This window comes from Rattus norvegicus, chromosome 20 (genome assembly GCF_021556685.1).
Source record: "Rattus norvegicus strain SHRSP/BbbUtx chromosome 20, alternate assembly SHRSP_T2T, whole genome shotgun sequence".
Lineage (NCBI taxonomy): Eukaryota > Metazoa > Chordata > Mammalia > Rodentia > Muridae > Rattus > Rattus norvegicus.
Genome location: NC_141553.1, coordinates 14,945,746 through 14,960,111, shown reverse-complemented (window position 1 = coordinate 14,960,111; position 14,366 = coordinate 14,945,746). Strand labels below are relative to the sequence as shown.

The 14,366-nt window shown below is 38.8% G+C and overlaps 1 protein-coding gene across 6 annotated transcripts in view; it reads left to right on the top strand.

The window, feature by feature from the left end:
* Pcdh15 (protocadherin related 15) overlaps positions 1-14,366 on the top strand; it is an 827,095-nt gene that overhangs the window by 638,105 nt on the left and 174,624 nt on the right. For all 6 annotated transcript variants that reach the window (XM_087598371.1, XM_087598373.1, XM_087598372.1 and 3 more), the window contains 2 exons: positions 7,957-8,097; positions 10,307-10,419. In XM_087598371.1, the coding sequence (XP_087454497.1) occupies positions 7,957-8,097; positions 10,307-10,419 (254 nt within the window). The remainder of the gene's footprint in view (positions 1-7,956; positions 8,098-10,306; positions 10,420-14,366) is intronic.

The window sequence follows — 14,366 nt, the reverse complement described above, 5'->3', positions numbered from 1 at the left end:
TTAATACGTAATAATAATTCTTTGGTTTCCGGGTAAACATCCCCCTCCCCGCTCCCCTTCCTTATGGGTGTTCCCCTCCCAACCATCCCCCCATTGCCGCCCTCCCCCCAACAGTCTAGTTCACTGGGGGTTCAGTCTTAGCAGGACCCAGGGCTTCCCCTTCCACTGGTGCTCTTACTAGGATATTCATTGCTACCTATGAGGTCAGAGTCCAGGATCAGTCCATGCATAGTCTTTAGGTAGTGGCTTAGTCCCTGGAAGCTCTGGATGCTTGGCATTGTTGTACATATGGGGTCTCGAGCCCCTTCAAGCTCTTCCAGTTCTTTCTCTGATTCCTTCAACGGGGGTCCTATTCTCAGTTTAGTGGTTTGCTGCTGGTATTTGCCTCTGTATTTGCTGTATTCTGGCTGTGTCTCTCAGGAGAGATCTACATCCGGCTCCTGTCGGTCTCCACTTCTTTGCTTCATCCATCTTGTCTAATTGGGTGGCTGTATATGTATGGGCCACATGTGGGGCAGGCTCTGAATGGGAGTTCCTTCAGTCTCTGTTTTAATCTTTGCCTCTCTCTTCCCTGCCAAGGGTATTCTTGTTCCCCTTTTAGAGAAGGAGTGAAGCATTCACATTTTGATCATCCGTCTCGAGTTTCATTTGTTCTAGGCATCTAGGGTAATTCGAGCATTTGGGCTAATAGCCACTTATCAGTGAGTGCATACCATGTATGTCTTTCTGTGTTTGGGTTAGCTCACTCAGGATGATATTTTCCAGTTCCAACCATTTGCCTACGAATTTCATAAAGCCGTTGTTTTTGATAGCTGAGTAATATTCCATTGTGTAGATGTACCACATTTTCTGTATCCATTCCTCTGTTGAAGGGCATCTGGGTTCTTTCCAGCTTCTGGCTATTATAAATAAGGCTGCGATGAACATAGTGGAGCACGTGCCTTTTGTATATGTTGGGGCATCTTTTGGGTATATGCCCAAGAGAGGTATAGCTGGATCCTCAGGCAGTTCAATGTCCAATTTTCTGAGGAACCTCCAGACTGATTTCCAGAATGGTTGTACCAGTCTGCAATCCCACCAACAATGGAGGAGTGTTCCTCTTTCTCCGCATCCTCGCCAGCATCTGCTGTCACCTGAGTTTTGATCTTAGCCATTCTCACTGGTGTGAGGTGAAATCTCAGGGTTGTTTTGATTTGCATTTCCCTTATGACTAAAGATGTTGAACATTTCTTTAGGTGTTTCTCAGCCATTCGGCATTCCTCAGCTGTGAATTCTTTGTTTAGCTCTGAACCCCATTTTTTAATAGGGTTATTTGTTTCCCTGCGGTCTAACTTCTTGAGTTCTTTGTATATTTTGGATATAAGGCCTCTATCTGTTGTAGGATTGTGAACCCCATTTTTAATAGGGTTATTTGTCTCCCTGCAATCTAACTTCATGAGTTCTTTGTATATTTTGAATATAAGCCCTCTATCTGTTGTAGGATTGGTAATGATCTTTTCCCAATCTGTTGGTTTCCATTTTATCCTAACAACAGTGTCCTTTGCCTTACAGAAGCTTTGCAGTTTTATGAGATCCCATTTGTTGATTCTTGATCTTAGAGCATAAGCCATTGGTGTTTTGTTGAGGAAATTTTCTCCAGTGCCCATGTGTTCGAGATTCTTCCCCATTTTTTTCTTCTATTAGTTTGAGTGTATCTAGTTTGATGTGGAGGTCCTTGATCCACTTGGACTTAAGCTTTGTACAGGGTGATAAGCATGGATCAATCTGCATTCTTCTACATGTTGACCTCCAGTTGAGTCCGCACCATTTGCTGGAAATGCTATCTTTTTTTCCATTGGATGGTTTTGGCTCCTTTGTCAAAAATCAAGTGACCATAGGTGCGTGGGTTCATTTCTGGGTCTTCAATTTTATTCCACTGGTCTATCTGCCTGTCTCTGTACTAATACCATATAGTTTTTATCACTATTGCTCTGTAATAGTGCTTGAGCTCAGGGATAGTGATTCCCCTGGAAGTCCTTTTATTGTTGAGAATAGTTTTAGCTATCCTGGTTTTTTTGTTATTCCAGCTTAATTTGCAAATTGTTCTGTCTAACTCTATGAAGAATTGGATTGGAATTTTTATGGGGATTGCATTGAATCTGTAGATCACTTTTGGTGAAATGGCCATTTTTACTATATTAATCCTGCCAATCCATGAGCATGGGAGATCTTTCCATCTTCTGAGATCTTTTTCAATTTCTTTCTTCAGAGGCTTAAAGTTCTTATCATATAGATCTTTCACTTGCTTGGTTAAAGTCACACCAAGGTATTTTATATTATTTGGGACTATTATGAAGGCTGTTGTTTCCCTAATTTCTTTCTCAGCTTGTTTCTCTTCTGTGTAGAGGAAGGCTACTGATTTATTTGAGTTAATTTTATACCCAGCCACTTTGCTGAAGGTGTTTATCAGGTTTAGTAGTTCTCTGGTGGAACTTTTGAGATCACTTAAATATACTATCATATCATCTGCAAATAGTGATATTTTGACTTCTTCCTTTCCAATCTGTATCCCTTTGATCTCCTTTCGCTGTCTGATCGCTCTGGCTAGAACTTCAAGAACTATATTGAATAAGTAGGGAGAGAGTGGGCAGCCTTGTCTAGTCCCTGATTTTAATGGGATTGCTTCAAGTTTCTCTCCATTTAGTTTAATGTTAGCTACTGGTTTGCTCTATATGGCTTTTAGTATGTTTAGGTATGGACCTTGAATTCCTGTTCTTTCCAGTACTTTTATCAAGAAGGGGTGTTGAATTTTGTCAAATGTTTTCTCAGCATCTAATAAAATGATCATGTGGTTTTTATCTTTCAGTTTGTTTATATAGTGGATTATGTTGATGGTTTTCCTTATATTAAACCATCCCTGCATACCTGGGATGAATTCTACTTGATAATGATGGATGATTGTTTTGCTGTGTTCTTGGATTCGGTTTGCAAGAATTTTATTGATTATTTTTGCGTCGATATTCATAAGGGAAATTGGTGTGAAGTCCTCTTTTTCAATATCTCTTTAGGTACTTCTCAGCCATTCAATATTCCTCAGCTGAGAATGTTTTGTTTAGCTCTGTGCCCATTTTTAATAGGATTATATGGCTCTCTGGAGTCCAACTTCTTGAGTTCTTTGTATAATTTGGATATTAGCCCTCTAGTGTGTGTATTTATAAAAGAAAAAAAAACAAAGACAAAGACACCCTTCTGTCATGATAAGATTCATTTGTTTGAGCTTATACCCTATAGATTTATCATATTACATTGCCTGCATATCTATAGTAAATAGAACTGCAAACAGAATGGAAACAGTGTAAGTAAAACTTTTGTTTGCATACCATATTCTTCTTCTTTTCATAATGACACTATGTGCACTGGCTGGTTTGGGGTGTCAACTTGACACAAACTGGAGTTATCACAGAGAAAGGAGCCTCCCTTGAAGAAATGTCTCCTTGAGACCCAGCTGTAAGGCATTTTCTCAATTAGTGGTCAAGGGGGAAGGGCCCCTTGTGGGTGGTACCATCCTTAGGCTGGTGGTCTTGGGTTCTATAAGAGAGCAAGCTGAGCAAGCCAGGGGAAGCAAGCCAGTAAGCAACACCCCTCCATGGCCTCTGCATCAGCTCCTGCTTCCTGACCTGCTTGAGTTCCAGTCCTGACTTCCTTTGGTGATGAACAGCAATGTGGAAGTGTGAGCTGAATAAACCCTTTCCTCCCCAACTTGCTTCTTGGTCATGATGTTTGTGCAGGAATAGAAACCCTGACTAAGACACCATGGAAACTATGCTTTCCACCAGCCTAGAACCATCTCAAGTGGGATTTCCTACAGCATCAACTTCTTCCTTAAGCAAGATTGTGAATTGTTTTACCACTTTTATTCACATATTAGTGAGATTTTTTTTATTATTTTATAATTACTAAGTGAATTTCACATCTAAGGGCTATATTTAAATATAAAAGGCATCTGATGACTTTGGCATTTAGCTGAGACGCTTTCAGGAAATGAATTCATTTTTAAAACCCTGGTTTCATCATTTGTAAAATACGAATCCTCAATTTATTTCAGATGTGAATATGAGGATAAGTACAACACGCACATTCTGATATTTTGTAAAATTTCAGGTTGTTTGCTAAAGAAGCAACATTGTCAGTGTATAAGAAAACGTGCATAAACTACAGATTAAGTTTCCAATAACATGCCTCTTTCGCCATACTCCTAAGTGACTGGATGTCCCTTCAGCCACTCAAAGAATTTATGATTCACATGTAAAATGACTAGGGAGGTGATAGCTCTTTAACCTTCTCAAAGGATGTCACTAGTGTTATATATTTAAATATCTATCATCAGAGTGCCTGGGTGTGGTCAACACCAATAATCCTTAATTCTCTAATTTATTCAGTCCAAAGTTCCTTGAATGCACACAGGGCAGAATGTCCTGGAAGTGGTTCAGATGCAGTCACTACCCCCATGAAGCCTGTATTGTTACTCATATGGCAAATAGTATACATTTGCATAGTACTGGAGTTACTATGACCACAATAAATGACAGCAACATTGCAAGAAAGGGGATGGACTTTACAGTTACAGAGGGTTTGGATCATCATGGCAGGCAGTGCAAGTGAAGAAATACAGTTCACAAGATGAAAATGTGGGAGTGACTTATGGCAGATGAGGTAACAGAGAAGCACACAGGAATAAGAGCTGGCTAGACATACGATCCAAGGGACTTCTCACAGTGACTTTCTCCCAACAGTGAAGTAATAACTCCAAATTCTACATACTCCCCAAGCAGAGCCAGCAGCCTAGAGCAAATACATTTACTGCCTGAGCCTGAAAGGTAAATTTCGGGTGCAGAGTATAGATTCTGCTTCTGTCCCCTCAAAGGTCCTTGACTACCTCATAATCCTTGTAAATTCAGTCTAACTCTAAGGAACCCCATAATCTTAAAAATTCTAATAGTGTTCTGGGTGTGGTAGCATGTGACTTTAATTCTAGTACTCAGGAGACACAGACAAGAAGATCATTGTGAGTTCAAGGCCAAAAAGTTCTACATAGTAAGTTCTTGGTCAACCAGAACTACACTGACAGAATTTGTCTTAAAATAACAACAATATACTGTAACAGCATTAAAAAGTCTAATACACGGCAAAGTCATGTATGAGCCTTTATGGAATAATAATACAAATAATAAAGTTATATTCTTTCAATATACAACAGAAATACATGCACCAAGTGGATGCTGTGAAGTTCTTTTGCCAACTCAAATTGTAGCTACTTGTCCTCTTATCATGGCTACAATGGCCACTGAGTAGGAGTGGTCTGAGGTGGAAATGATACTGTGTAAACATAACATTCACCTGCACCCCTTTTCAAAGCAAAAACCCAAATCAGTTTGCAGTCCTATACCCTAGAGAAATGGTTGTCAATTTTCCTGGTGCTGTGACCCTTTAATATAACTCCACATGTGGTGCCGACACCCAACCAAAAAATTATCTCAATGCTACTTTGTAACTGTAAATTTTGCTGCTGTTATGAATCATAATGTAACTATCTGATATGCAGGAGATCTGATAAAGCAGTCACAACCCACATATTGTGATTCTTTCTCCCTGAAATAACTGCAGGACACATTTCCTATTATTCCAGTGTTCCTATGCTGCTTCACATTTAAAAATCTCTGACTTCTTTGTCTACCACAGCAAAAGAGTTCATCTTTAGCCAAAATGCGTGTTTTCACAGATTTTTTCTGCTTCACTCCTGACTCCGAGCTCTCATTGTATGTCTGGTTAGTAGAAATGAGCAGTAACTATGCCACGGATAAGATGCTGTGCTGTCATAAAATATAATCTGCTAAGCTAATAAATTTATTATACTTTGGTTCTTCCTCACTCTAAATTTGAAGGCATGGGAAGATTATAGCACAGATAGCCTACTCTAATAACAATGTCTATTCTCCTCGGAAACTTCATGGGCATGGTACTTATTCTCTGCATTTGCATTGCCAAACCCATGTGGATAAGCTTAGTTCCAGCAATGACCCCACTTCTGGTACTAAGTTTATGCATAAACTGCTGGTGCATTATTGTTACAAAACACCTAACATAATAACTTCAAAAGTATTTAGGCTTTTATTCCTTGTCAAATGTGCTAAACAAATCCTCATAGTAATGTGAACACATGATCAAAACATGTGACTGTATCACAGTGGGCAAGAAAATGATAGCAAAATAGAAAGTAGTGCCTTCAAATACACATTCTTAACACCAGTGGCCAATGGCTAGAACTGTCCCCTAAAGTTCCCATGGTCTCCAAAATTATGCCTGAAAGTTCGGGGATATGAACTTTCAAAACATGAGCTTGTAGGAGATATTTCATATTTACACCATTGCAATAAATAAACAGAAAAGTGCGGTATTATCTCAGGTAGAACTGGTGAATAAAAATAGCTCAGGAGCATAGCTGAAATGGAGCCAGGGAGTCATGAGCACAGATTCAGAAAGTGAGATTCAGGAATACAGCGAAGGCATTCAAGCATAAATTACAGCAATGTCTGAAGCAGAAATGAATAGTGAGTTCAAGTTAGATTTTCTTTTAAACGAGTTATTTTCAGGATTTTGTATCAGTGCATGAACAGTCTAGATGTGTATGTGTGAATGAAAGCAACAGAAGGTTCTGAACAGCTTCTATGAAAATTAATTCTCTCTCACTCTGAAGCTCTGGTTCCCACTCCCCCTCCCCATCTTGGTTTTCTCACTCTGCATTCCAGAACATCCTGAAACTCTCTAGGTAGTATGAGTTGGCCTCTTTGTTGTTGATGTTGTTGTTATTGTTGTTGCTGTTGTTGTTGTTTTGAAACAGAGAAGGGATATGCTACCGCTTTATTTTTATTCTTAATTTTTATACCTTTTCAAAAAATATGGCCTTATTGCAATTGCAATTATCATCAGATAGAGTCATTACAGAAGGATAATTGACTACATGATTTTCTAAACACTTTTACCTTCCACAAGTTGATAGTAAGTTTAAAGCAATCGTTGATGTTGGAGGTCAATAAGGTTTAAGGAATTACAACAGAATTGTTTCCATGTCTTTCCATTAAGACTAATACCTGACTAAACATTCCTTATCTTTTTCTAGATTCACGAGTTCATTATAAATTGTTTTGCTTTTTGTTTTCTGCTTTCTGCTTCTTGGTTTTTTTTTTGTTTTTTTTTTTGTTTTGTTTTGTTTTGTTTTGTTTTGATATTTTGGCTTGGCCACTTAAATCACAGTGGTTGGTTCTTTTTCTTTGAACTCAATAGTGCTGAGTTTGCAAGTGTGAGTCACGACCCTCTCAGCCTGAGATTGTCTATGTTTTTAAACAGACAAGTTTAATAGATTGAAAACAAAGAGCTAGATCTGTGACCAACTACAGAAAAAAAGTGGCTATAAAAGATGGAAGAGAATCAGAACATGAGTTGCCCACAGAAGACATGACTGTGGTAAAAGTTGGTTGTAGATTCATGGGTGAAGAGATCGGTGAGCGTTCTGAGTCTTGGGTATTATACCCTTTTGTACCAGTGTGGCCATTTATCTTTGATGGAGGTGCACACAAGCAAGAAGAATGCAGCATTTCTGCATTTAGATTAGCATAATTAAGTGTGAAACAATTGTGGTGGAAAATACAATATTGAAAACACAGCAGGTATTTAGAGAAGACAGTACATGGACCAAAAGATGGCTGTAGCAATAAAGTGATTTTTCCCCACACAGAAATCATTTTACACAGCACACTTCATTGATTCAGATTGAGTTGTGTATAGAAAGAAATACCTCAGACATTTTAACTCTTGGTGTATGGAATTTTTCTTTTCCACAAAGCCACTCATTGTGAGAGTCAGTTTATCTCTACTGGTGCTCTTTCCAGTCATCCTGATTGATCAGTTATTCCATTTCAGGGGTTGCCAGCAAGTCGGGTGAGGTACCGAGTGGATGATGTGCAGTTTCCATACCCGGCCAGTATTTTTGACGTAGAGGAAGATTCTGGAAGAGTAATAACCCGTGTTAATCTTAATGAAGAGCCTACAACAATTTTTAAGGTCGGTGTGCCATTTTCTTTGTAACGTCTATTTGACATTCAGCCCCGAGCGTTTCATTTAATGGTTGTCAATATGATTTCTTTCTATTTTTCTCCCCTTTAATTTTTAAGAAGAATGAGTTAGTAGTTTACCTGTTCAGCATGAATAGATGTAACTCTTTGATCTTATAATAAAGTCTATGTTTTTCAATAATCATAATATTCAGTCCATATTCAATTATATACTGTCTATACCGATCAACACAGTGAACAGTTTTATTCTAACGGCTGTACAGTGCTCTGCTGTGCAGGTAAACCACTACATTTTTCTTTGTTTTCTTTGTACTTCTAATGCCACAATAATAGATAGGCTGCTACTATGATTTTTACAGCAAGTAATTCCATTGTTCTCAAACTACTTGTGTGAATCTCATCTTCTACCTGCTCACAAGCGTAAGTGCCCACAAGTATAACTGCAGAAGCAGATAATGATAGAAAATTTGAAAAAAATATCCATTAATCTACACTGAGTTACTTTGTACTAAGAAGCTATGTGCAGCTTTAACTTTTTCAAAACCCACTTTTAATGATGGTCCTTAAACGTCTTAACCCATCACTTACCAGAGATAGTAGAAAGGGTTATTAGGATATGGGGGGAGTGGACCTATTTAGAAATGGTTCTTTGAAGCAAATCTCATCTGAGTCATCAGGGAATCAGCATTTTAGTTCACAGGTCATCAGTCGCAGCTCCACCCACTTGCAAACACTTTAGGATCCACCAGCAGTCCAGTTCAGTAGTGTCAGGATAGCAGCAGTGGTGGCATGACCTAGCAGGAGCAGCCACGCCTCAGCTGAATTGTCCTGAGTCAGCAGGAGGTATCAGGACCACCTGGAGCACCAGGAGAAGAAGTTCTCAGTTGTGCCTGTCTGGACAAAGCAAAGATCAGCCAAGATTGAAGACCCAAGAAGCCTCGCACAGCTAGCTCTACAAGCAAGCCCCTCTCACAGTCCCTTGAGTCCTGTTTATACTCCCTCCAAAAATCATGTGTCCTTCATGGGTCTTGCCTCACCACGTGTTTTGTCTCAGCATGTGAGTCTGTTTTAGCGACACTCCAAGTGAGTCTGTCTCAGCTGACATCACGCTGCCAATCAGCGTTTGAGTCCTTAGAAGTAGCCCCAGCACACCACCAGAAGTTTCTTTGGTGCTTTTCTCTCTATGGAGTCAGAACAAACGGAGCTCAACAACATAGCGTAAGGCGGACCAATACATGCGTGTCATTAGCGAAGAATCCTTCCTCACTTGTCCTTTCGCATGCTTGCTTTAGCAGAACATCCTTCCGCCTGTGTCTGCTTCAGCACAACATTTCTTCACGAGTCTGCCTTAGTGAAACATCTTTTCACCTGTGTCCACTTCAGGAAAACATTCTTCATGTGTGTGCCCCTGCAAAACACTATCTGCTATAATTGATTTTAAAGAACCTTTAGGTTTCCACCTCAGCGATGATTTTCACAAGAATATAGACCTCTGTGAAGATGTTTGAAATGCTTTAACATAAATATTAGAACACTTCTTTGTTTGTTATGGTTAGTGAAAGGACCAATTAACATTGCCGTAATAATATGTAGTTATCGTCTCAAGGGACTAAAATTCTCAGTTTATGTATTTGAATAATTCCCACTGTGTGTTATGTGATCTTGGCTTTATTTGGGCTAATTGTTTTAAGAGATTATATAACATATGTTAATACAAAGATTGCCAATTTTATTCTCTAGAGAGAAACACTTCTGCTCTTTATAGTGAGAAAACTCACTGAAAAATTAATTTCTCTTTTTAAGTAAGCTAATTATCTTTTTGCTGCTGACACCACTGGATTTAACATCTTTTAAGTAAGTGCGTTGGTGCTATAAAAGTATATTTTTCTTTTAGGCAGCATTGAACATAGAAAACCATTCAGAGTTACGTAAATAGAGCATCATCCATATACTGTACTAGCAGTTGGTATTTTTTTAAAAGAGTTAGTAGCTTATTTGATGACACTACCTAACAGGATGTTTCTGAAGAGGGAATTGGGTATACTCTAATACAATATCCCTTTCCTTAAAAGGAGGGGCAAAATGATCACTTCCTCCCACAAGTGAAACAAACAACAAAATAGCAGAATCTTTGATGCAGTGGGTAGCGACATTTTCTCCTGTTTATAATCCCTATGCGGATTCTGTTACTTTTTTAGCTGGTGGTTGTGGCTTTTGATGATGGTGAACCTGTGATGTCCAGCAGTGCCACTGTGAGAATTCTTGTCTTACATCCTGGAGAGATCCCACGCTTCACCCAAGAGGAATACAGGTATGAATTTCTATCAGGTGTTAAAACACCAAGCTTCTTCAGTGTGCTTTAGAGGCACTCTCAAAATTGATCTGAGTTTACCAGTGGTGTTGGTTTTCTAATTCTAGCTTGATTTTAAAATTAGAACGAAACCTTTAAAGATTTACCATAACTAACAAGAGTTTAGTATGAAGTGCTTTAGCAATGCTTCAGTGAACACCTGATCCATTCTAAATCATAAAGGAGCTTTGTTGAAATGTAATCGTATAGTTCTAAGTCATTAATGAACCCAACGGTGAAAAATAGATTTTTAGTTTCCATAGATGCCAGTACAATGTGACCTCTACCTCTGATGTATGATCTACAGCAACACTTCCCAAGTCATCTGGTGTGTCTCTTAATACTATGTTATATACTATAGCAAGGACACCTTCAACTCATCAAGTGACAGGAAAATAATTCAGAATAACCAATGAACTGAGACAGTCTAGGGAAAGTTGGCGAGTGTTAGAAAATGGTCAGAAGCTTCTTGCATTTGCTCTCATGCTGGCACCAACTGATTGGCTGCGTTTTTTATTTCTAAGTTACCTATTTCATTAATAGACTCTCAGTTAGGTTTTTATCTATATTCAGACAGGCTATGAAACTCTAACTTATCCATTAGGCAAAATATTTTCATTTTTAAAATTTACTATTAAGCAGGGCACTTAAAAATGAAAGCAAACATGTCCTAGAATTCCTTTTTCAGTGGTCATGGCTATCCAAGATTCTTTGAGGTACCAGCATGATCAAGCTGAGGTTCTTATCCTGTCTTATCTTAGAAATACCTTCTTGCTTTGTCTTCACATGGAAAACAAAACTCTTTATAAACTCTCACATGGCACAGATGTTTATGTGCACATATATGATATGCATATATGCATATATACAGACATATATATATATATACATAAATGGTTTATAATTCTGTTACCATCAGAAATATCTACCATTCTTTAGCTTTACTCATCTAAAGTCTAGTTTGTCTTAAGGGAGACTAGATTGCTAAAATATCCTTGGATCCAATGTCAACTCTATCCTATCGTGTTGATCCCAATGCTGACACTGAGTAATGGATAGGGAACAGGTGCCCTTATTTGAGTAAATAACAGCTACATTACCTCCAGGACAGGTAGAAGATGGTAGATATCCTCAAATACACAATCATGAAGCAACTGGACAATACAACAAGCCAGTAAGCAGCACCTATCCATGGCCTCTGCATCAGCTCCTGCCTCCAGGTTCCTGCCCTGTTTGAGTCTACCCTTTGACCACCCTTGATGATGGTCTGTGATGGGAACTATCAGCTGAAATAAACCCTTTCTTCCAGGGTTGTTTATGGTCATAATATTTAATCCCAGCAATAGAAAACCCAACTAAGACGTTATATTTTCCCCATATTTGCTGGTGCCCTTACAGCAGTGAAATTCTAGTAAATGAAATTTCCACCTTTCTTCTCCTGACTGTTTACCTTAATTCTAGTCCATCCTAGAAAACTCTAAGAGGGGGAAAAAGAACAACAAACAAACCACAGCTGGTGGTAGAATGAGCAACTTTTCCCCTTGAGTAAGCTCAGGACATCCTGCTCTTCCTCTGGGCCCCAGCCTGGGCTTGGCTTGTTTCCTGTTAGTACAGGTATGCCTCAGATTCTCAGAGAAACATGCTGATTCTTTTCTTCTTCAGGACAAAGTCATGATGAGAATCTGGCCATTACTCCTTAGCTTTCTTTTCTATATGTCCTTGTTCAATACCAACTTTGAAAACCACAACTGTTGTGCTCAATAAATAATTAAGCATTTCCTACTGTGTCTGAATATAAATACTAACCGCAAATAGATTCTATTAATAAAATTGTGAGCTCAGAGAACAAAAAAAATGCCAATTATCTACTGCCATAATTAAAAGAAGTCACAAGACCTATATAAGGATTCTGGCCTCCAAGAAATTCCCAACAACTACAAATTCTCTGGTTCTCTCAATTCTTTGTTGTTCTGAATCAGAAAGGAGATTTGACAGTCTCATTATTTATTGTTTATGGATAGAAACCCACATAAGACTCAGTGAAACAGGTGGAGTAGAATTCAGTACTGAAAACAATGACCTGGCTTTCTACCAGAACTCAGAAAATTTGGAAAACGAAAATAGTAATAGCAAATATGAGCAGAAGTCATTTCTTTGGTGATAGATACCAACATCCAGGGGTGCTGTCCAGGCTCCTTGGGGAAAATTCATTCCTAACAAATGATCAGATTTAAAGACAAATTCTTCCTTTATCTCAGGAATCTCAGCTGAACTCTTGATAATCATGGCACCATCTCCACTGACTCTATTGTTCGGTATCTACTGGAACTGCCCCTTTCATTACTCAGTCTCCCAAGAGGGAAACTCAGAGACACAAATGGCCGAGCAATCGAAAGCCATTGTCCCACTTGTCAATAGGTACTAAATGCATCTCTGTTCATGGCAGCCTGAAAGTGGAGATTTTAGAAACTGGGTACCCAGGGACCTTCTGTTTTTATTTTTAATTCTGTTTAGCCCACAGCCTATGGGGTAGCGCCAACCACTATCAAGACAGGCCTCTTTCCATTGCAGAATCCTCTCTGTAATTACTCTCAGGTTCACACCCAGATATATGCTCTCTTCATATCCTAGGACACCCCAATCTAACCAGGTTTAAAACAAGATTAGACATAGAATGATGCAGTACACCACCGCGAGGATGTTAATGCTCCATTCTGGCCTCTATCCTCATCTGCCTTCTTCTACTTTTCCCTAGAACAAAGCTTTTAAATATCTAGATGTACTTTCATTGCTGAAACACATCCTGCCCTCAAAATCTTTCCAAATTATTGCTTGTTTCTTTTAATTTCTTGTCTTGCCCCACCCCTTTTGCAATGAATAAAGTTCAAGTAATAGCACCTACATTGAGTGCCATAAGTTATTAGGGAGTGTGTGTGTGTGTGTGTGTGTGTGTGTGTGCGCGCGCGCGCGTGTGTGCATATGTGTGAGTGAAATATAGCCTCGTATCTTTATTTAAACGATTTCTCACAGTTTGCCTTGCATTTAAAAGTAGAATCCCCTTCTAAAAATCGATCCTCATGTCATAATTGGCTTCTAAAAACTTTTCTCATGTCATAATTGGTCTGTTTCTGATAGAGGGTCCACATGTGTCACTGTGTGAATGTTTCTGAAGTCAGTTCTTTTCCTCTCACGTCTTTGTGGGTTTGGGGATCAAACTCAAGTCCCCAGGTTTACAAAGGGAAACACTTTTCCCCATTAAACCATCTCACTGGCCTGAGCTATCTAAATTGTTCACGTGTAAAGAGCGTGCCTCTTTCAATCTTGGAACCAATGTGAATGTTAAAGAGTTGTTCGTGGATCAGTACTACAGCAACTGGATTTGCTTTCTTAAATTATTCCTGATATTTTCTTAGAGCTTTCATCCATTTCATTATTCCTCCCCTCTGCCAAGTAGTATGACTAAAACTGAGTTAAAAACTTTGTATGAGAGAATATGGGGTAACACCGTATACTCTCCATTAATGGTAGTTATTCTGAGAGGGTTTGGAGCAGTTTAGGAATATAACTGGTCTTGTTATTGATATGTGATATGCACATAAATCAATATGTAATAAGTAAGTCCAACTCACTCAAGTTAAGAAGAGATGGGGAGGGGTTGGGGATTTAACTCAGTGGTAGAGCGCTTGCCTAGGAAGCACAAGGCCCTGGGTTAGGTCCCCAGCTCCGAAAAAAAGAACCAAAAAAAAAAAAAAAAAGAAAAAAGAAGAGATGGGGACTATTAGGTCAAAATACCCCATAATCCCAGATTTTATTTATTGTGCCATTGAAATGAACACTACCTCACTTAAGTGTGTGTCCAAGTAACTTGTCTTGTTATTAATATGTGATATGCACATAAATTAATATGT